The 21,619-nt window shown below is 52.8% G+C and overlaps 1 protein-coding gene across 2 annotated transcripts in view; it reads right to left on the bottom strand.

The window, feature by feature from the left end:
• LRP5 (LDL receptor related protein 5) overlaps positions 1-21,619 on the bottom strand; it is a 111,552-nt gene that overhangs the window by 21,237 nt on the left and 68,696 nt on the right. For both annotated transcript variants that reach the window (XM_036861581.1, XM_036861582.1), the window contains exons 8-14: positions 18,887-19,103; positions 16,802-17,091; positions 13,925-14,151; positions 12,486-12,670; positions 7,395-7,718; positions 5,636-5,835; positions 750-958 (exon numbers count right to left, since the gene is read on the bottom strand). In XM_036861581.1, the coding sequence (XP_036717476.1) occupies positions 750-958; positions 5,636-5,835; positions 7,395-7,718; positions 12,486-12,670; positions 13,925-14,151; positions 16,802-17,091; positions 18,887-19,103 (1,652 nt within the window). The remainder of the gene's footprint in view (positions 1-749; positions 959-5,635; positions 5,836-7,394; positions 7,719-12,485; positions 12,671-13,924; positions 14,152-16,801; positions 17,092-18,886; positions 19,104-21,619) is intronic.

Here is a 21,619-nt window from a genome sequence, read left to right as displayed (position 1 = left end):
TCACAAGGAAACTGAATCCCTGGGAGGTCACGTCACCTGCCTGAGGTCACACAGGCAGTAGGTGACAGAGTCGGGATTTGAACCCAGGTCTGCCTGGCCATCCCCGGGCACAAGCTCCAGCACACAGTGCCTCGATGGGTCTGATTCCCGCCCTGAATGGCAGCCCCGCAGGTACCTGAAGTGCTCACCATGCTCCTGCCTTGCACCCCCAAACCCTCCCCGATTGGCTTTATTTCCCAATCTCATGTCATGTGGTTTTGGCCCCCTCACTCCCCCGCCCTGGTCCTTCCCTTTGGGACCCTCCACATCTGTCAACGTGTCTCAGGTGCTCTCCCACCTACCAGAGAACCTGAGGGCCCATCAGGGAGCTTCAGGGAAGGAAGAAGCTCCCAGTCAGGTAGTGACCTCCCCTAGGCAAGTGAATAACCCGCCACCACGTGGGACACTTTGGAAGGGATGGTTGAATAGGGTTCAAGTTTGGCGGGATGGTACCAGACCTATGAATGACATCCTGCCTGTGCCTCTCAGCAAAGCCCTCACCCCTGCACAGGCTTTCAGTGCAGGCCATCCCTGGGCGTCTCTGCCTCCCTGCCATGCCTGGGAATGAGCTGGTGTCTCCCTGCCCCACTCCGGCTGTGGATGGGGGTGTCGGGGGTGGAAGATCCCGCCCGGCCCGAGAGGCCGGCATTCACGGGAGGGGCCCCTGGCACGCCCCAGCGGGTGCAGCACCCCACCCGCGCGCCCCGCACCCTCGCTCGGCGTTGACGACGATGGCCCTCGGCTTGTCGCGGTCCCCGCGGAGCACCACGCCCATGGCATCCCCGTTCAGCCGGTGGACGTTGATGGTGTCGGTGGCCTCGCACGTCCAAAACAGCGTCCGGCTGTAGATGTCAACGCTGAGGTCGTGCGGCTGCCTGTCCGCGTTCTGGCTTTGGCTCGGAGAGGTCAAAACGAAGGGCTGGAGGGCGGTAAGAAACGAGCACCGGCTAAAGTCACGGCGGCGAGGGCGGAGGCCTGTGCCCGAGTGCAGAGCAAATGTCAAAACCCCAACCGTGTCTGGGAACCTCTCCTTTCAAACCAGCTCTTGCCCACACATCCGCCTGAGAGTGAAGCTGATCCCTCCAGCAGCCTCCAGGAGAGCTCTCGCCCATGGGCTCTGATGCCAGGCCCCACCACCAGTGATAGCACCGGACCCGGCTGCCTGGAAGCCACCCCACCCGGGCTGGCCGGCCTGCGCCCGCACGTGCAGAGGGACCACCCAGCAGCTGAGCGGTCAGCCCAGGATCACAGGCCCCTGGCTCAAGACATCTTCTCACTTCTTGTTTCCTTAGACTCAAACTTTTGGATTAAGGTCCTCAAATCTTTTTTTTCTTTTTTCCTTCCCTTGGATTCTTTTTTTTTTTTTTTTTAACATCTTTATTGGAGTATAATTGCTTTACAATGGTGTGTTAGTTTCTGCTGTATAACAAAGTGAGTCAGCTATACATATACATGTGTCCCCATATCCCCTCCCTCTTGTGTCTCCCTCCCACCCTCCCTATCCCACCCCTCTAGGTGGTCACAAAGCACCGAGCTGATCTCCCTGTGCTGCTTCCCACTAGCTATCTGTTTTACATTTGGTAGTGTATATATGTCCATGCCACTCTCTCACTTCGTCCCAGCTTACCCTTCCCCCACCCCGTGTCCTCAAGTCCATTCTCTACGTCTGTGTCTTTATTCCTGTCCTGCCCCTAGGTTCTTCATAACCATTTTATTTTTATTTTTTTAGATTCCATATATATGTGTTAGCATACGGTATTTGTTATTCTCTTTCTGACTTACTTCACTCTGTATGACAGTCTCTAGGTCCATCCACCTCACTACAAATAACTCAATTTCGTTTCCTTTTATGGCTGAGTAATATTCCATTGTATATATGTGCCACATCTTCTTTATCCATTCATCTGTCGATGAACACTTAGGTTGCTTCCATGTCCTGGCTATTGTAAACACAGCTGCAATGAACATTGTGGTACATGACGCTTTCTGAATTATGGTTTTCTCAGGGTATATGCCCAGTAGTGGGATTGCTGGGTCGTATGGTAGTTCTGTTTTTAGTTTTTTAAGGAACCTCCATACCGTCCTCCAGAGTGAAGGCCCTCAAATCTTATTGTTTTTTAAATTTAGGGTGCCAGGACAATAGGTGTCCAGCACAGAGGTCCACCTCTCACAGCCTCTTCCCTGAGGGAGACAGGCCAGGGGTTCAAGGCCAGGTGAGGGTGCAGGGCTGCCCCGCAGCGCATACCGGGAGCCCAGGGGCAGCACGTGCCCCTCGCGGGGTCTGTTCTGCCCCTCACACTCCCTGCGGGTCTCCACCCCGAGCCTCTCCCGGAAGCGCTGCTGGACTCCATGCCGTCTACTGCCTCTCAGGGATGAGCCCTGGCTTTCGGAGCCACCGACAGAGAATCCCTTTAAAGGGGACCTTGTTTCATGAACTGATGCAGGAGAAGGAGAGCGCCCAGAGCTTCCCTCGCCTCCCTCACAGGCTAGAGGCCGATTCCCTGGTGGATCTGGTCCCCTTGGGTTCTCAGGTGACCTGACCTGGTGCAAAGGGGCTTCCCAAGCTCCTGGGCTGCTGCCACCAACAGTTTGGATGAAAAGTTCCTCCTCTGAGAAGGGAATCATCTTTAGATGATGTTCTGATCACAGCTCATTTGCAGACCCTCTTAATACACCTCTTTTCAGCAGTCAATAAAACAGGAAGTCTCCTGGTGGTCAAGAGGGGGCTTGCAGCCAAAAAGAATCCCCCTTCCCCAGGCCCAGCCTCTTGGAGTCAGCTGGAGAGGAACCCCCCGCCCCCAAACACACACACAGCAGCCTCTGGTCCCGCCCTGCTGGGCAGCTGGAAGCACGTCACTCGCATCTCTGCAGGTAACAACATCCACGCCCCCAGGAGCTGCGGGCCCTAGGAGCCAGGCGTCAACTCCAGTCGGCACATTCCTTTCCCAAGAGCCACAGAGCTCTCTGGCCAAAGACCACAGCCCAGTGCAGCCGACGGCCTGGGAGTAAAGCAAGATTCCAGCTAGCCCTGGCCAGAGTCAGGCTCCCTGTGGAGGGTGGGTGTGCGGGAGCCGGGCACACGCTCATCGGAACAACCAGCTGAGAGAAAAGTGCATGCTGTAACAACACACCACCCACGTCCCTCCCCAGGCACACAGGAATGAGGAGATAAACTTTACACGGCTGGCTGGTTTTATAAAACCCAAACTCCAATTTTACCATAAGGAACAGCACTGATGCCGGTGCAAAAAATTTTAGCAGAATCCAATTCAACGTCACAATCCACACCCCGCCCCCTCACCAGTACAAAGTGGTACTTAACCAAGTGGGAAAGTCTGCAGCAACGGCTCACGGGAGGATGCAACCCCAGGGTCCACTGATGGATGGATGGAGAAGCAAAATGTCCTCTATACAGACAATGGAGTGTTATTCAGTCGTAAAGAGGAAGAAAATTCTGATACCTCCTATGATGTGGATGAACCTTGAGGACATTGTGCTAAGTGAAATAGGCCAGTCACAAAAGGACAAATACTGGGTGATTCTACTTATAGAAAGTACTTAGTGCTGTCAAATTCATAGAGACAGAAGGCAGGATGGTGGGCACCAGGGACTGGGGGTATGGGGGGGATGGAGAGTTAGTGTTTAATGGGGACAGAGTTTCCTCTGGAGATGGATGGTGGTGATGGCTGTACAACAATATCAATGTACTTAATGCCATGGAGCTGTACACTTAAAAATGGTTAAAATGGTCCATTTTATGTAACGTATATTTACCACAATAAAAGAATAAAAAATTAAATAGAAAAACGACAGCCGAGTAGATGATAATTAAGAATACCATCCTTGGAGGTGGGGTGGTACCCCTAATAATCAAAGCCACCAGAGGGTGGAGTTTAGCAAGAGACACAGGAAGGGAAATGAATATTTTCCAGATTAAGTGTTCCTGAAAGGGCTTTTTCTTCAAAGTCTTCCCCCACTTCTGCCGGACACCATAAAAGAATGCAAAAGAACGCCTCTCCATGGGACTTTAAGGCAATTTGCGCCCAGCAACTTTCTCAGCAGGAAGCCATGGTCCATCAATTAACACTTCCTGTTCTCCAAAGGACTCAAAGGGACTGTCACCTGCGCCCAGGGTGGGATGAAAGAAATCCATTCCCACCATTTCCACCAGGCTCTGCTCCCACAGAGATGCTGATCACAGCTGCTCGGGCACAGCTGGGCCTTTTACCATCAACCAAGGACACACATGTCAAAGGATGACTTGTTAACTTCACATCGTGGGTGGATGAAGTATTTTGTCGCAAGTGAGGCCCAGTCTTACAGGCAGCAATGGCACCCAGTTCAGGGTGGAGAAGAGAAACACCTCCATTACAGACACGAAAATCTTCTGAAAATCTCCACTCACAAACATCTGCATCGCTGTCCTAACAGTATCAAGATTTCACCACGATGACGTAAGCTGCTACACTGACCACTCGATTGAGAAAGAGACCATTGGGTTCTGTAGCTTTTGTGAAAGGAGTCTTTAGAAACTGGCATGACCAGCCAGGCACGTCCTACTGGAATTCTGGCCATAGTTCCCTGTCACATGGCTGGATATGCCGGGTGTGCCCCGAGGCTGCAGTGACAATGTCCTTCCTGGCATGGGTCACAAACACCTAACACAGAAAAGTAGTCAGTTCTGCTAGACTCACGTTTGGAAAACATGTATTTGTCCCCATGCAGTGATGTATCAGGGACAATTTGAGCAGAGAGCAGGTTTCGCATTCGCTTTGCACAACTGCACCCAGGAGAAACACTAGGCAAGTGCAGAGGACACAGCAGCACCGCACCGAGCAGGGGCCCACAAACACACGTGCCTCCAGCGACCCCCAGCCCCCGTGCACTGGGAGCCACGCCATCCACGCTGGGGTTACAACGGTATGTCCCCTCTCAGACAACCCTCCTTCCAGCGTTCCACAAAAACCCACAAGCTGCAACCTTCCGACCCCCATGTCCTCCGCCAACTTCAGGTCTTTTCAATGTCAAGAGCCATATCTGCTGGAGCATTTATGCACCGAACCATTTCACATTCGAAGGACAGTGCCCCTGTATTGCCAGGTTCCTCTCTTTTTTTCAGTTTGTCACTGATGGCCTTTTGAGTGCTGCACACCTAACCCCCTTTCCCCCACCAGCCCTGTGGTCTGTACTGGGAGATTTTGTACAGTGCAGTGATTTTCAGAAACATGTACATTGCATTATAACAGAACTGACTATACAACTCCCCTAAAATAAAAGATAAATCTAGAATAACCAATATCAACTATCCCTGCACAGAACCACTATGGAAAGGAAAAGAAATCCCATGGGGTTTGACGCCCACCACTGCTACTTAAACAACTGCAAGATCCAGTTTCTACACAGAATCACAATCTAAGGGTTTCCCACTGCTCAGCCTTATACCTGGCAATGACATAATCGGAGTCCAATCATTGTTTACCCCAAACTGTGCCCTCTTGGCACCCCCTCTGCTAAGAAAAGGGGGCGGTAGCCTGGACGCCGCCAGTGCGAGCTCCTCGTGGAAGGGCCCCCCGCGCCCCCCCACAAGCACACTTACCTGGGTCCCATCATCCTTAGCGCGTTTGATGTTCTGGCGCCCATCCACCCAGTAGATGAACTTGTCCAGTGGGTCATAGTCGATGGCCTTGACGTTCCTCAGCCCGTGCAGGGGCAGGATGAGGTCTGGGCTGTGCTGGTCATCAGGGATCATCCGGCTGATGGCACACTTCTGGCTGAAGAGCAGGAAGGTGGTGGGTGCTGGAGAGAGGCAAACGGGGGCGGGCGCACGTCAGTGTCTGGGAGCCGAACAGGGAGTGAGCAGGGAGGATGGCATTCCATTTTATGGTAAAAAGTAGATTTGCGTGTGCACCTACGAGACGTACATGGAAAAAGGCTGGAAAGACGCAAAACTGTTTCTTGGGGGTGGACTACGGGGAATTTTATTCTCCGTGTTACACGTCTCTGTTGTTTCCATATTTTATAAGCGTGTGTGTTATTTTAAAACTAGATATCCATTTCTTTTCAGATTATCAAGACTTAAGTCAGAAGGAGGGAAAGGTAGTGAACATCAAACTCCCACCCATAAGTGTGTGTGATGCTGTGGTGATGGTGGGATTCGCCAGGGGCTTCTACGTGCGCCAGGGAATGGCTGAAAACCGTGTGACGTGAACAGTGACACCGGGAGGGGACGCTCCTCAGGGCTGTCAGGACCCAGGATGTGTAGTGGCCACCATCTGCAGCCACGTCAAGAGTTACAGCTGGGCCACAAGAATCCAAGTCACAGCCCTGGGTCTGCCGGCCTTGGGAGCCAGCACCCGAGTCACATCTCCTCTGGGCAGTGCGTGACCTGCACCTCCGCTTGACCCTTCAAGGTTATGGCCCCCAGTGGCAAGGACAACAGGACCAAAGAGAGCCCAAGAGTGGGGAATCCCAGGCTGTGGCCCCAGGCCCATCACATACGAGGCCTGGGGCCTCGACCAAGCCCCTTAACCCTTCGAAGTTGTAGGTCCCTCATCCACATAATTGGGCCAAGGAAGCTCAGTCCTCTTAATGCCCAGGGCTGCGAGAGGCTCACACAATGCCCGGATGACAAAGAGCTTTACAAACTGTCTAGCGCTGCACAGAGGCCGAGTTATAACTAGCTCTCTGCTGATGTCACAGGAGAAAAGCCTGCCAACAGGACACAGCTGTTCTCCCTGCGGGCCCATGGGAAAGTCACTCTCAGGCTCTCTGAACCTCGCTTTTCTTAAAATTGAAAGTGAAAAGGCCTACCTTGTTCAGAAGGTCGGTGTGAGGATTACACAGTGGACACGAGGCCACACGCAAGGGGTCAGGGCAGGGACTCTGGAGCCAGCCTGCCTGGATTCAAACCTGGTTCAAGTCTTACCAGCTGTGTGGCCTTGGGTGGGTAGCTACACATCTCTGTGCCCAGGGTCCTTGTCTGTGAAATGGGGACAGTGATACTCCCTACCCCATAGGCTGGAGGATTAAGTGCCATAAAAAGCACTTGGAACAATGCCTGGCCCTATAAGTGGGTGCTCTCCCCCCAGGGACTGTTTTTCACATCCCAACAGCCTGTCATGGGGCGTGCCAGCTGAGGGCTTGGACCATCTACTCGTGTCTTGATGAAGCAACAGGTCTTCCACCCAGCCTGAGCCTCCAGGTAACATTAGGCAACATGTGCAGTGCACAACCTGCCCAACTGCCCATGTGCACCAAGGTTTCCCCAGATAAAAAGCTTCTTTCCACCTTAACCGCCAGAGTCAGACTGATGATCTAATGTGGGAGTGAGGGACGGGGGAGAGCGAGGCACTTACGGCTGCAGTTGCGGCTACTGGGGTCCAGGGTGTAATGTGAGGCACAGCTGCAGCGGTGGCCACTGGGGACAGCCAGGCACAGCTGCCCACACTGCCCGTTGTTGTGCATGCAGTCATTGAGGCCGTCCTGGCGGGAGGAGTGGAACACCAGGATGTCCATCACGAAATCCAGGTGGCCCTGGATGAGGGTGCGGTTCCGGCCACTGGTCTTGTCGGCTCGCTCAATGCTGTGCAGGTTCCAGTCTGTCCAGTAGATGTAATCGCTGTACTGCGTCAGGCCGAAGGGGTGCGGGAGGTCATCGGCAATCACAACCCGTTCCTGACCTGCGTGGAGTCACACGGGTACCGAGTCACCAACGGGCACCGCACGCGTGTCCTGTGGGTGAACCAGTTCAACCTGCAGCCTGGCCACCTGCGTCGGGCTCATAAAGCACGTGACCACTTTGGGAAACGAGCAGGGTCCACTGAGGCTGGATGTGCACCTGCCCTGAGGGTAGGCGATTCCCCTCTTGCAGCACAAGAGAAATGCATGCAGCATCCACCCAAACAACACAGATGAGAATGTGCACAGCAGCAACTATGTGTAATAGCCGCAAACAGGAAACAACCCAAATGTCCGTCAATAGTAGGATGGATTAGGGACTTCCCTGGTGGTCCAGTGATTAAGACTCCGAGCACCCAATGCAGGGGGCCCAGGTTTGATCTCTGGTCAGGGAACTAGATCCCACATGCCGCAACTAAGAGCCCGCATACCGCAACTAAAAGATCCCGCGTGCTGCAACTAAGACCCAGCACAGCCAAATTAAAAAAAAAAAAAAAATAGTAGGATGGATTAAAAAATGGTAGGATCTTTGGGACCTCCCTGGTGGCTCAGTGGTTAAGCATCCACCTGCCAATGCAGGGGACACAGGTTCGATCCCTGGTCTGGGAAGATCCCACATGCCGCGGAGCAACTAAGCCCGTGCGCCACAACTACTGAGCCTGCGCTCTACAGCCTGTGAGCCACAACTACTGAGCCTGTGTGCCACAACTACTGAAGCCCGCACACCTAGAGTCCATGGTCTGCAACAAGAGAAGCCACTGCAAGGAGAAGCCCGCGCACCCCCGCTCACCCCAACTAGAGAAAGCCTGTGCGCAGCAACGGAGAGCCAACACAGCCAAAAATAAATAAATAAATAAAATGTTGTAACTTTATAAAATAAAACAAATTAAAAAAAAAAAAGGTAGGATCTTCATACAATGGAAATGACGCAGCAATAAAAAAGAATAACAACAACGTGGGTGACTCTCACAGTTATTAGACTGAGTGAAAGAATCCAGACGCTGGAGAGCACACGCTGTACTGTCACAGTGACAGAAAGTTCTAGAACACCACAAGTCAGGGCAGCACCAACCCCTGAGGAGGCTGGTGAGATTGACTAAAAATCTTTTGAGGGCTGGAAACGTCCCTACTTTGATCTGCGTGGGAGCTACACAGGCTATGTTGATGCTTCTGTGAATGTACAAGTATCTGTACATAAAAATTCTCCAACTTGACCACTTTTTTGTACTTGACTGTATATATACGTCAGTACAAATTTTAAATATTGATAAAATAAAACCTTCTGCCTAGCAGTCTACCACAGTGGTTGAAACCAGGTTCTGGAGTCAGCCTGGGCCCCCTCGCTTCTCCCCTGACCAGCATGTGACCTTGGGAAAGCTATGTAAGCTTCTTGACTCTCAGTCTCCCCATCTGCAAAATGGGTATTTTGGGGGGGGCCACGCCGTGTGGCTTGTGGGATCTTAGTTCCCCAAACAGGGATCGAACCCAGAGCCACGGCAGTGAAAGCGCCGAGTCCTAACCACTGGACCACCAGGGAAGTCCCAAAATGGTTATTCTTAAGAGTGCCCTCATGGGTATCCATGATAATTAAATGTAATAAATTATGATAAGAAAAAAACAATGAGGTTTGTGATATAATTGTGATAAATATTCAATGAGATCATGCACGTAGAATGGTCAAAATGCCAGCACAAATTAAGTGCTTGATAAAAACTACGTGCAGAATAACATTCCCCCCTCTCCCCCGAAAAGAGGTCATCCTAATCTCCAGAATTTCTGAATATAGTACCTTACACGGCAAAAGGGGCTTTGCAGGTGCGACTAAATTAAGGATTTTGAAATGGGGAGACGATTCTGGATTATCCCAGTGCACCCAGTGCAAACACAAGCGTCCTTGTAAGAGGGAGCAGGACAGTGAGAGAGAGGCTGGTGGAGGCTATACAGCTGGCTTTGAAGATGGAGGAAGGGCCACAAGTCAAGGATGCAGGAGCCCCCAGAAGATGGAAAAGGCAATGGATTCTCCTCTAGAGCCTCCAGATGGAAGGTAGCCCCGCCCACACCCTGCTTTCATTTGGGAACGCTGGTGCCATTCTAACACCAGCAGCAGAGGGCTTGTGAAATGAACCAGGGTCTGCTCATGTGACCCGCCGAGCAGTTACACGCAGAGCACACACCTGTGTGCACCTGCTGGGACTACTGCGGCCACACGCAGGCTCAGGGCCGCGTGAGGTGGGGAGAGCGGGTGCAGGGCCCGGTGACACTCGACAAGTTCTGTCCCTCCACCTGGGCATGGGTTTCTAAGTCTTCACTTGTCAAAGTGTGTGTGTTGTACGAGCGCCTCACGTATGCTCTATTTCACAGTAAAAACGGTACCAGTGAAAACACGTTGGCGACATGGGGACATGCTTCTCCTGTACAGGAGTGGGAGAAAGCCAAATGAAGATCATACATGGCACGATTTGAAACAACGTTTTCAAAATGATTTTTAAAAAGGAAAAAAGTGAAAAAAATCTTCAGAGATGAACAGCTAAAAATATTTGCTTAAAAAAATCAATCAAAAAAATTTTGAGGGCTTCCCTAGTGGCGCAGTGGTTGAGAATCTGCCTGTCAATGCAGGGGACACGGGTTCGAGCCCTGGTCTGGGAAGATCCCACATGCCGCGGAGCAACTAGGCCCGTGAGCCACAACTACTGAGCCTGCGCGCCTGGAGCCTGTGCTCCGCAACAAGAGAGGCCGCGATGGTGAGAGGCCCGCGCACCGTGATGAAGAGTGGCCCCCGCTTGCCGCAACTAGAGAAAGCCCTCGCACAGAAACGAAGATCCAACACAGCCATAAAAAATAAATAAATAAATAAATAAAATTTTTTAAAAAATCAATCAAAAAAATTTTGAGACTGGAAAGAAATATGCCAACAGGTGAATATACATTATTACTGACTGGTGAAATTATGGATAATTAAAATTTTTCTTCCTGTTTTTCTGCATTTTTAGAAGTTTTCTAAGTTGATTATTTTATCATTAGAAGAAAGATAGTTCTGAAATAAAGGTGCTCCCTGGCTGCCTCTGTCACGCACACGCTGCCCGACCCCACTCCGCCCCGGGCCCCGGACCGGGACTCGGAGTGGACTTTTCCAACAACAACGATCATTAACTAAACACTCAGAGGGCGGTGACTGTGCTCCAGGCTTGGCGAGAAGGGCCTTCACTCTCATCCTTTCAGTTAATTCTCACAGCAGCAGCTGTAGGAGGAAGGGACCAACGGCATTAGAGAACCGAGGCACAGAAAGGTTAAGTCACCTGGCTCAAGTCACACAGCAAGAGCAAGGCCAGGACTGCAACCAGGATGGCGAGGCCCCAGGTTCACGCCCCACGCCCACTCGCACCACGCCAGGCGACACTGCCACCCTCCCCTTGCCCAGGGCCTCCCCTGTTATCAACCAAGTGATCCCTACACGTCTACGCCATTCAGTGGGAATATGGTCGAAAACGGCCTGGCTGGCCGCACACGACCACCCTCAACCTGCAGAGTCGAGGGGGTTTCCAGGGCTTTCGCTGCTTTTCCTCCGAGTGTGTCTTTACTCTGGGGTAATCAGGAAGCTTAACTATTTCGGGCAACCACAGCTGTGCTGTGACTGGTTTCCCACCTGGCACCAGCCTCTTGTAATTCCCTGTGGGGCTGGGGGTGGCGGTCTCAAAGACACATTCAAGCCTTGCTCTTGGCCTCATACACCAGGACAGTCAGCATGCAGGGGGGGTGCAGCCCAGCGCAAGCAGAAACCAGGCCACTGGGCTTCTAGCCCTGGCTCTGCTCACACAGTACCTGGGTACAAGCCGTTCAGCCCACCTATGCCTCAGTTTCCTCATCTGTAAAATGGGCACAACCGCACCCACCGCAGGTGGCGGCAGCAGCAGCGATTAGGAAGGAAGCCAAATTCTCTCGGTTGCACGGGGCAGCCCCATCACGTGGTATCACCCAGGAGAGCTAATATAACCACCTCCCCCCACCCCGCAAGAAGTCCAGAGTCACGTGATTTCTAGGCTCAAATCCTGCCCTCACTGCTGGGTGGCTTGGAGCGACGGTTTTTTTGTTTTTGTTTTAAACCTAATCCCAGGTGTTGAGTGGTCCCAGAACAATGCCTAGCACCCAGTAGGTATTCAGGGTCAGATGGAGCTGTAGCACGTGGCCCTGGGGTCTGAGTGGCACTCTGTGACCTTACACAAGTCCCACGACCTCCCTGGGCCTCAGTTTCGCCATCAACGAAAACCTCCGCTACGTGGTGTAGGGTCAAATTAGAATCCTGGCACGGGGCTGGCCGGGACCCGGCTCTCAGCTGGTGTGTAGGAAACAGCTGTCACTGGGGTCTCTATTGACACATCTACAGCAACAGCACCAGGGGCGGAAAGGGACAACCCTCAGGAGGGGGCAAGGCTGGGTCAGCACCCGGGGCGTGGCCGCACCTCCTGTGGGGCTTGGGCCTCGCGGGCCCAAGGGCACAGCGCCATGGGGGCTGAGCGCGGCCAACGCCCGGGGCAGGGACGCCCCCTCGCGGCGGGACCCACCGGCCCTCACCCGGCCCGGGGCAGGGACGCCCCCTCGCGGCAGGGCCCGCCGGCCCTCACCCAGCCCGGGGCAGGGACGCCCCCTCGCGGCAGGGCCCGCCGGCCCTCACTCAGCCCGGGGCAGGGACGCCCCCTCGCGGCAGGGCCCGCCGGCCCTCACCCAGCCCGGGGCAGGGACGCCCCCTCACGGCAGGGCCCACCGGCCCTCACCCAGCATGTTGGACGACTCAATCATGTTGGTGTCCAGGTCCGTCCAGTAGAGACGCTGGTCGGCGTAGTCAATGGTGAGGTCGTTGGCCCGGCCCACCTTGTCCACCAGCGTCATGCAGTTGGTCCCGTCCATGAAGGCCCGCACGATCCTGGGCTTGCCGCCCCACTCGGTCCAGTAGATGTAGCTGGAAGACACGGGAGCAGGGCGGGGCGGGGCTCAGGCACGGCCACCCTCACGGCAGGGCAGGGAGCACACCTGCCGCCATCTCCTCGGCTGTGCCGATGGCACCCCTGCAGGAAGCAGGGAAGGGGCGAGACCCTCGGAGCCCCCTCTACCCCACCGTCCCTCTGGGAGCAGTCACGGAGCTACGTCCTGCCTCCTGGGGTCCCACAGCAGCCCCCCTGCAAGCTAAGCCCTGATACTCTCATTCGGGTGCACAGATGGGGTGACCATGCAACAGGACATCCAGCCTGGGACACCTGTGTCAGGGACAAACGCTAACTAAGCCGGACAGGATGCCAGGATGACCGGGACGGGCAGGAAGAACGTGGGCAAATCGGGGCGTACAGTCTCCTCTCCTCAAAGAAGGTAGAAAACAAGACCCTGAGGCAAACAGGCATCGTAGGGTCAGGATTCGAACTCAGCTCTGCCGTCTCCACCAACGGGTCCTCCTTCGTCGCTCTTCAGCAGTGGCTCCGGGGAAGGAATCCCCATTCCAGAATTGTGTTCGTTTCACTGGTCCTTTCGCTAAAACCTGGACCTTTCTTTTTGTTCTGTCGAAATCTTCCCTTCCCTGGAAGAGCACGCAGCAGGCAGGGTTTGGAGTGCTCCCTACACGCCACTAATGCTTTATGGTTCGAGCCCTGAGTGCAGAGGAGGACTCCACCCTGGCCCCTCCAGCCCCAGGGCAGGGCCCCCAGGCTGCCTGCCACATAAAAGCATGTGCCTTGCAAGGTGGGTTTTAAACCGCCGCTAAGTGGCCAGCAAGAAGCAGGAGGGGAGAAGCCCAGGACAGGAGCCCAGAAAGGACCGACGGGACTTCCTGGCCCAGCCCTGCTCTAACCAGTTACGTGACCTTCAGTAAATCACTGAGCTTCTCTGAGCCTCAGTTTCTGCATCTGTAAAATCACCCACCCCTTGCAGGGCCCCTGGATGCCCAGATGAGATGACCCCCCTGGGAGCGCCCAATGCGGTGCCTGATACAGAGGCTTCCCTTCCTGCCTTGTGCTCTGGGCCTCAGTGTCTCCGCTATGAAATGAACCAGATGACCTCCAAGGGTCCCGCCGGCCCCGGCCACCTCAAAGCTAGTAGCGGTCATTACTGCTCTAACCGCAGAGTGCCAGGTGGGCAGCCGTCTGCCTCGGCCTCGGGTCATCAACGCACTGGCTCATGTAGAGAGGTGACGGGGACATGCCTGCTGGACAAAAACGGTCCTCACCCTTTGGTGGGGTCCAGGGCCAGCGACCTCGGGTTGTCCAGATCCCTCCACACAAGGACCTGCCGGAACTGTCCGTCCAGCCGGGCCACTTCGATCCTGTTGGTCCCGGTGTCCGCCCAATAGAGGTTCTTGCCCATCCAGTCGACGGCCATGCCTTCCGGGTAGTCGAGGCCAAACTCGATCACGTGCTCCACGGAGCTCCCGTTCATGAAGGCTCGGCTGATGGTCTGGGAGCAGGTGAGGAGGAAAGGGGCACCGGTTAGAAACCAGAGTTTTTGCAGATGTCTCCTGGAGCAACTACTGATCACGTTTGGGACCAAATCACCAACATTCGAGTTTTTATTCTTTTTATTTCTTTTATATTTTATTTTAATTTTTTCCCAACATTTGAGTTTTTGAAGGAACATTTGAAAAGCAGCAAAATACAACCTTTTTAGAAGAAACAATTTGGTTATATACATAAAATATATACTTCATTTAAAAATATGTAAAAATATTTTATTTAATAGTATACAATTATAAAAAATATATAATTATATATAAGCTATATTATATATATATATGTATCATGACCCTTCAAAATAGTTGTAACCTTAAAAAAAAAAAAATCACTGTATCCTTTCACCCAGTAATCTTCCTCCTGAAACTTTATCCAAGGGAATGAAAACACAAAAGAGGCTTTACCCACAGAGATGCTTGTTACTGTGGTATCATTGAGAGTAGGAAAAAACTGGAAGAACATTTAAAATAAAGGAACGGTTAAGTATGATAAGGAATATATGTGCACTGGAATATTTTACACATTTAAAGAATTATGTTAAAGAGTTTGTAATAGGCTGATAAAATACCTGTTATAATGTGATGTGAAGAAAACCAGGATACAGAATTCTACGTAGCATATGATTGTGATTATGAGAAATACTAACATAGGGAAAAACTCAAAGGAAATACACTAAAATGACATCAATGGCTGACTTGGGATGATGGGGATGTGGGCGTTTTTATTTTCTTCTTTATACTTTTCTGTATAATATACTTTTCTCTCTTTCTACAATGAACCCTGTGACTTTTAAAATCAGAAAAATCTTTAAGAGCCATGTAATACCAACAGTAGAATAAAAGACAGGTGATTAAACTGTTTGAGTTGTCCAGTGCTTTAGAACAGGGGTCAGCAGACCTTTTCTGTAAATATTTCAGGTGTCACAGGACATTTGGATCTGTCACAACCTAGTGGCACAAAAGCAGGTGCAGACGATCCATGAGCAAATGGGCACCAGTGTGACCCAATAAAACTTTATTGACAAGACACGGAGGCCAGCCCACGGACCAGTATGCCAAACCCTGCTTTAGAAGATGAAAGAAGCTTTCCTGTATTCATCCAGGATGTTTATGTTAGCACCCGGAACAAAGAAAGAGCTTGCTAAGTAAGCGGGCACTCGTGAGGGAGTGGGTGGGGTGAATCGAAAGATACACGGACACACAGTCACTCTAGAAATGGCCACCTGTGTGTCCACTGGACCTGCTCATTGTAATCATTCGTGCTTTTTTTTTTTTTTTAAACTTTGGGTTTATTTATTTTATTTACTTATGGCTGTGTTGGGTCTTCGTTTCTGTGCGAGGGCTTTCTCTAGTTGTGGCAAGTGGGGGCCACTCTTCATCGCGGTGCGCGGGCCTCTCACTATCGTGGCCTCTCTTGTTGTGGAGCACAGGCTCCAGACGCGCAGGCTCAGTAGTTGTGGCTCACGGGCCTAGTTGCTCCGCGGCATATGGGATCTTCCCAGACCAGGGCTCGAACCCGTGTCCCCTGCATTGGCAGGCAGATTCTCAACCACTGCGCCACCAGGGAAGCCCCCATTCGTGCTTATTTATTAACACAGGCTCACTAATGTTCTATTGGTGTGAATCGAGTTACAATGAATATTATAGTTCTTTTATTTTTTTTATAATTTATTTATTTTTTTGGCAGCACTGTGTAGCTTGCAGGATCTTAGTTTCCCGACCAAGGATCGAACCTGTGCCCCCTGCAGTGGAAGTGCGCAGTCCTAACCACTGGACCGCCAGGGAATTCCCTATAGTTCTTTAAAAAAAAACCCAAAACTTTTTCTACAAGGGAACACTACTCAGCCATGAAAAAGAATGAAATGTTGCCATCTGCAACAATATCGATGGACTGGGAGGGTATTATGCTAATTCAGACAGAGAAAAACAAATACTGTACAATATCACTTATATGTGCAACCTAAAAAATACAACAAACTAGCAAATATAACAAAAAAGAAGCAGATTCACAGATACAGTGGTTACCAGTGGGGAGAGGGAAGGGGGAGGGGCAACATCATGGTAGGAGAGTAAGAGGTACAAACTATTAGGTATAAAATAAGCTACAAGGATATATTGTACAACACAGGGAATGTGGCCAGTATTTTATAATAACTCTAAATGGAGTATAACCTTTAAAAATTGTGACTCACTCTATTGTGCACCTGTAACTTACATTGTACAGCAACTAAACTTCAATTTTAACAAACCGTTAAAAAAACAAGGGACTTCCCTGGTGGCGCAGTGGATGGGACTCCGGGGGCCCGGGTTCGATCCCTGGTTGGGGAACTAGATCCCACATGCATGCTGCAACTAGGAGTTCCCATGCCACAACTAAGGAGCCCACGTGCCGCAACTAAGGAGCTCATGTGCCACAACTGGGGAGCCCGTGAGCTGCAGCTGAGGTGCCCGCCTGCCGCAACTAAGACCCCACACAACCAAATAAATTTTTTTTTTTTTAAAAAAGGAAGAAAACCTTTTTTCAGCCTCTGAGGCGATACCATCACCGGGTAGGTATTCACGGGAAAGGTGCACGGGGAGGACGCCCAGCCGCCGTACCTTCAGGCTGACGTCAGTCCAGTAGATGTGATGGTTGGACACGTCGAAGTCCAGCGCAGAGGCCTCCTTGACGCCCGTGAGCGGGATGGCCACGTCGTTGTTATTGGTATCCAGGGAGATCCTGTGGATGGCGGCCCGGCTGGTGAACACGAGGAAGGCCTCGGGGACGATGCAGGTCTTCATGTCACTCAGCAGCTCCAGGCCGATGGGGCAGCCGCACTTGGCGGCGCGGGGCGTGAAGAAGCACAGGTGGCTGCAGCCCCCGTTCCTGTCCGCACACGGGTTGGTCCCTGGACGGAAAGACACAGGCTCTAGACGCCAGAGGCCCAGCAGAGGGCGGGGGGGGGGGCAGTGGCTCCACGGTTGTACGAGGCTTCGTTTCTGCCAGACGTCACACAGGGACAGCAGGTGGGTGGATGGAAACCCAGGGCCTCCCCAGGCACGGGGAAGGCACGTAACGATGGCTGGCTCTGAGGCCAGGGCATTCCCGCACTTGGACTCCTCCATCCTCATGGCGACCTGGGGACAACCGCACCCCCTGCTCCCCCCACCCCGCCGGGCCTGGACTCCCTGCCTGCTGACCTGACCGCAGCCCGAGACGCCACCCAGACAGTTCCTCCTCCTGGTCCCCGGCACTCTCGGTGCCCTCGAACTCAGATGCACCCAGGACGGCCCAAGGCGCCTCTTTCTTATTGTAGCAACTGTACTTAGCATTCATGTGTTTTTGGCCAGGCCGTTAGTCTCACTCATCTGCCGCAGTGCTGTTAAAATTGGCTTTAATTTAGTGTCAAGTATTTCAGCTAGAAAAAGAATCCTCTCTCCCATCTTTCCCAGTAAATCCCTACATAAGAGAGAGAGAAAGAGGGAGGGAGGGGTCCAATTTCTCAACTTTAAATCACACCCAATGGATATATCATTTTTCTTATCTCTAGGGTTTTATTTTTTGTTTTTCAGACACTCACTCACCGGTGGGCCTCACGTTCCACAGTGGATGACAAACGTGTTTTCAAAGGCGGCTGGTAAACTGAGTGTGCTGATTCCATCACCTTGTCTCAGGAGTGCGGGTTGTGACCAAAGGCCTCTCCCGGAGACCAAGATGCACTAGATCCCCCCAGGGTCTCCGCCCACGGCCTCACCTCCAGACCTGTGCTCAGCTGTCGCTTCTGCCGGGCAAACCCTGATCCCCACCTGCTCCCTAAATTCCAAGCTCAAATGCCCTCCCTCATATTTTAAAGCCAGGCATCCCTCTAACACCTCAACTGTAGTCACCAGCCTGGCAGCAGAGTTAACTAAGGGGTGTCTCACCCACTAGACTTAAGGGCGAGCACTGGGGCCTCTCTGGTCCTTCCTCCCTCCCTCCCTCCAGCAAAGGCTTGCTGAGTGTCTCTGATATGTAGGTGCAGTACTAGGTGCTGGGCCCCAGCTGGGGACAGGGTCCCTGCCACCACAGAGCCTACAGTCCCGTCCCCCCATCTGTCCTCCCACCACAGCTGGACACCACTGTCCCCAGTGTAGCCTGTCGACCTGCACTGGGAATCATATTCATAAAGAGACGAATCCTTGTGTTAAGGGAGCTTTCTGCAGATCCTGGCTTTCAGATAAAAGGTGTGTGCTTGAGGGTCCAGCCTGTCACACTGGACAAAGATTCCAGCCCAGCCCAGCCAGGAGGTTGAGGCAGACCCGGGCATGAGTCCTGAGCTTGGCCACCCAATAGCTACACGGCTTTGCCACCCTCTCCCCAGTGCAAATAGGGCCACATCGTAATTCGCGTAGAGGGCTGCTCTGGGCACTAAGGCACTTAGCCACAGCCTGGCACGCAGCAGGCGCTCTGCAAGTGTTAGCCATCGTGAGAACAACTATTGCCACCAGTGCCCAGTCACAATGCCTGGTCGATACCCCACCCCCATGCCACTGGTCCTGGACCAATATTCTCACCATCTCCTGTGCTGTCCAGCCCCAGAGTGGTGCCCCAGCCGGGCACTTACACCCCCTGCTTTGTCCTCCAACTGGGCTGCCTGTGGACCAAAAGGGCAGCCACGAGCCTGTGGCATGGCTGACCCATGGCTGGAGGCTGACCCGACTCACCGACGGCCTTGGCCACATTCACGGCCTTGAGCCCCATCAGGTCGGGCAGCTGGTCAATGATGACGTCCCGGCTTGCCTTGACCTTGTGCACGCGCTCGATACTGCGCCGCTGCCAGTCGGTCCAGTAGATGAAGTCCCCCAGCAGCGTGAACCCGAAAATGTGGGGGAGCTTGTCCTCCAGGAGCGTCCGCCTCTTTGTCCCGTCGATGTTGATCACCTGCAGGATGGCAGACGTAGGGCTGAACCAGCCTCGGGCCTGAACTGCCTGGAACAGGACAGGTCCCAGCAGCCTCTGCACCTGGCGAGGCCACCTAACAAAGCCACGACTCACTGGGGCAGCTGGATGAGTGATGTTTTCAGTGATGGGGCCATTCAGCGGCTCTTCCCCACTGCCTCCCCTACCTGGGGGTGGATGCTGGGCTGAGAGGGGCAGGCAAGACAAACAGGTGTCCTCTCTCTCGCCATTGCTGATCGACTAGCAGTGGCTGCCCAGAATACCAAGGTGTGGGTCTCCGACCCAGGATGGGCTCATTGATTAGTAATGTCTGCCAAGATGTAGAACGGGGAGGCACCAGTTCACACCCTTGACACGGAGCTCAATTTCAAAAGGCTGGACAGCTAACGTACTGCAGGCCCTGGGCAAAGCCTCCCACTTGTCTGTGGACTAACTTCTTGCTCGGTCAACACCAGGTAAACTTGAGGACGCTTCTGGTTCTAAGTCTGAGCCTACAGCTCTAAGATGCTTTCCAACACCAGACACACTAGTGGCTGTTTACTCCGAGATGTAAAAGCTAAATCTTTTCCCTGAAGAGTCAGCACTGATTAAAAGCATCAACCACAAAAGCCACAGAGGAGAAAAATACTGTCAAACATAAAAACGCTTTAACCAACTGAAACACACAAACAGGATAAGATGTGGTTGTGATGACAGGTGACCCTGTAGGAGCTGATGCGAAAAAGAAGATAAAAACGTAACATCCAAACTCTCGGGCTCTCAAGCCAGGATGAAAGAGACATGATGAATCAAAGGCAAGTCTCAACAGGCCTCCTGCAGCCAGATTATATTCCCAGCTCATCAGAAAGGCTACAAACCTTCAGTTTTGCAGGTGGCAAACACAAGACAGATCGGGTGTGTGTTAAGCAGAAAAGACTTTGGTCCTCTGTTGTTGGACAGCACAGGACAAAACTGCTGGCTCAACCAGGAGTGGCAGGCAGCTCTGGGCCCTGCAGCCAGGGGTCCCACCCCAGCTCTGCCCCACAGCCAAGTCCCTGCATCCCACATGGACCTCAACCTCTCCACCTGTAACTGAGGGTAGCAGCTAAAGGCACCCTGGAGGGACTTCCCTGGTGGTCCAGCAGTTAAGACTCCACGTTCCCAATGCAGGGGGCCTGGGTGTTTGATCCCTGGTCAGGGAACTAGATCGCACATGCCTCAACTAAGAGCCCGCAAGCCACAACTAAAGATCCCGCATGCCGCCACGAAGATTCCGCGTGTTGCAACTAAGACCCAGTGCAGCCAAATAAATAAATAAATATTAAAAAATAAATAAAGTCACCCTGGGAACTTAACCAAAGAACAGTGAGTGGCTGGGCCCCAACCTGGGGCAATTACACCAAAACTGGAAGGCCAGGTATGAGTCCTGAAAGCAGCTCCCCACAGGTGGCTCCAATGAGCAGCCCAGATGAGAACACCGGATGGGACCACGTCCTGTACCGTGAGCTGGAGTGTAGACCTTGGGCTGTAGGATCTCCGTGCGGAGCTCTGGGCACCACGCCTGGCCCACTGGTTAGCCATAGAGGGCAGGTGATGGATTAATGCTCCAAACTGGTCCAGGGTGCTGGCTCCAGCTTCGGCCCCACAAGAGGAAGGCACATAAAGGCGATGAACACACGCTTTGCACAGAACTCAGACCTGGGGAGGGGTCTCGCCTGGGATTACCGCCGAGGAGGTGCACAGCAAGAGAAAGAGCGTCTCTAAGAACACACAGCCCATAAGAGGCAGGGCTCAAACGCCTGCTCCTTCCTTGACACAGAATAACCAGGGCTGGGCGCCGGGGGCAGGGGCGGGCCGAAGGGCAGATGTAGGACATGATGGCTACGAAGAAAGCACCCACATCTGGAAGATAAAGACCCCACCTTTTATATACCAAAATGTCAACAGCATCTCTTGAAGAGATTTTTCTCATCCTTCTCTATGTTCATATTTTCTTTATTTCCTTTAACAACTCAATTCCAGACATAAATAAGTGCATGTTCTATTGACTGAGGGGAGGAAGTACATGTTCCCCAGCTTAGGAAGGACGAAAGTGAGCCCGCAGAGGACACGGGGCCAGGCGGGGGAGCGGGGAGACAGCCGCTGCCGGCAGCAATCCCTCCCCCCACCTCTGTCTCCCCCCCCACCGCCCCAGCCTCTGGTTGCCCAGAACAAAGTGAGGAGGCCGTGAGCTGCTCCCCCGGGGCCGGGCTGGCGGCACCCACCGCAAGGACAGAACCTTGGCTCTGGGCTGGCAGGGCCTCCCTATGCCTCGGAAGCCCCCCCCTCACCCCATCCCACTTTGAACGATTACAGACCCCATGAAACACCTCTCAGGCCCTCCAGCTTGGAAGGACATCAAGACTCTTAACAGTTGAGAAAATAAATGATCCCAAAGCAGCCTTTTTACGGCAGCTTTCAACACACCTTGACCAAATCCAACACATCTGTAAAAGTAACTCTGCTGGACCAGGCCTTTC

The sequence above is a fragment of the Balaenoptera musculus genome, chromosome 8 (genome assembly GCF_009873245.2).
Source record: "Balaenoptera musculus isolate JJ_BM4_2016_0621 chromosome 8, mBalMus1.pri.v3, whole genome shotgun sequence".
NCBI classification, from domain to species: Eukaryota; Metazoa; Chordata; class Mammalia; order Artiodactyla; family Balaenopteridae; genus Balaenoptera; species Balaenoptera musculus.
The sequence above is the reverse complement of the archived record's forward strand: the minus strand, read 5'-3'. Positions and strand labels throughout refer to the sequence as shown.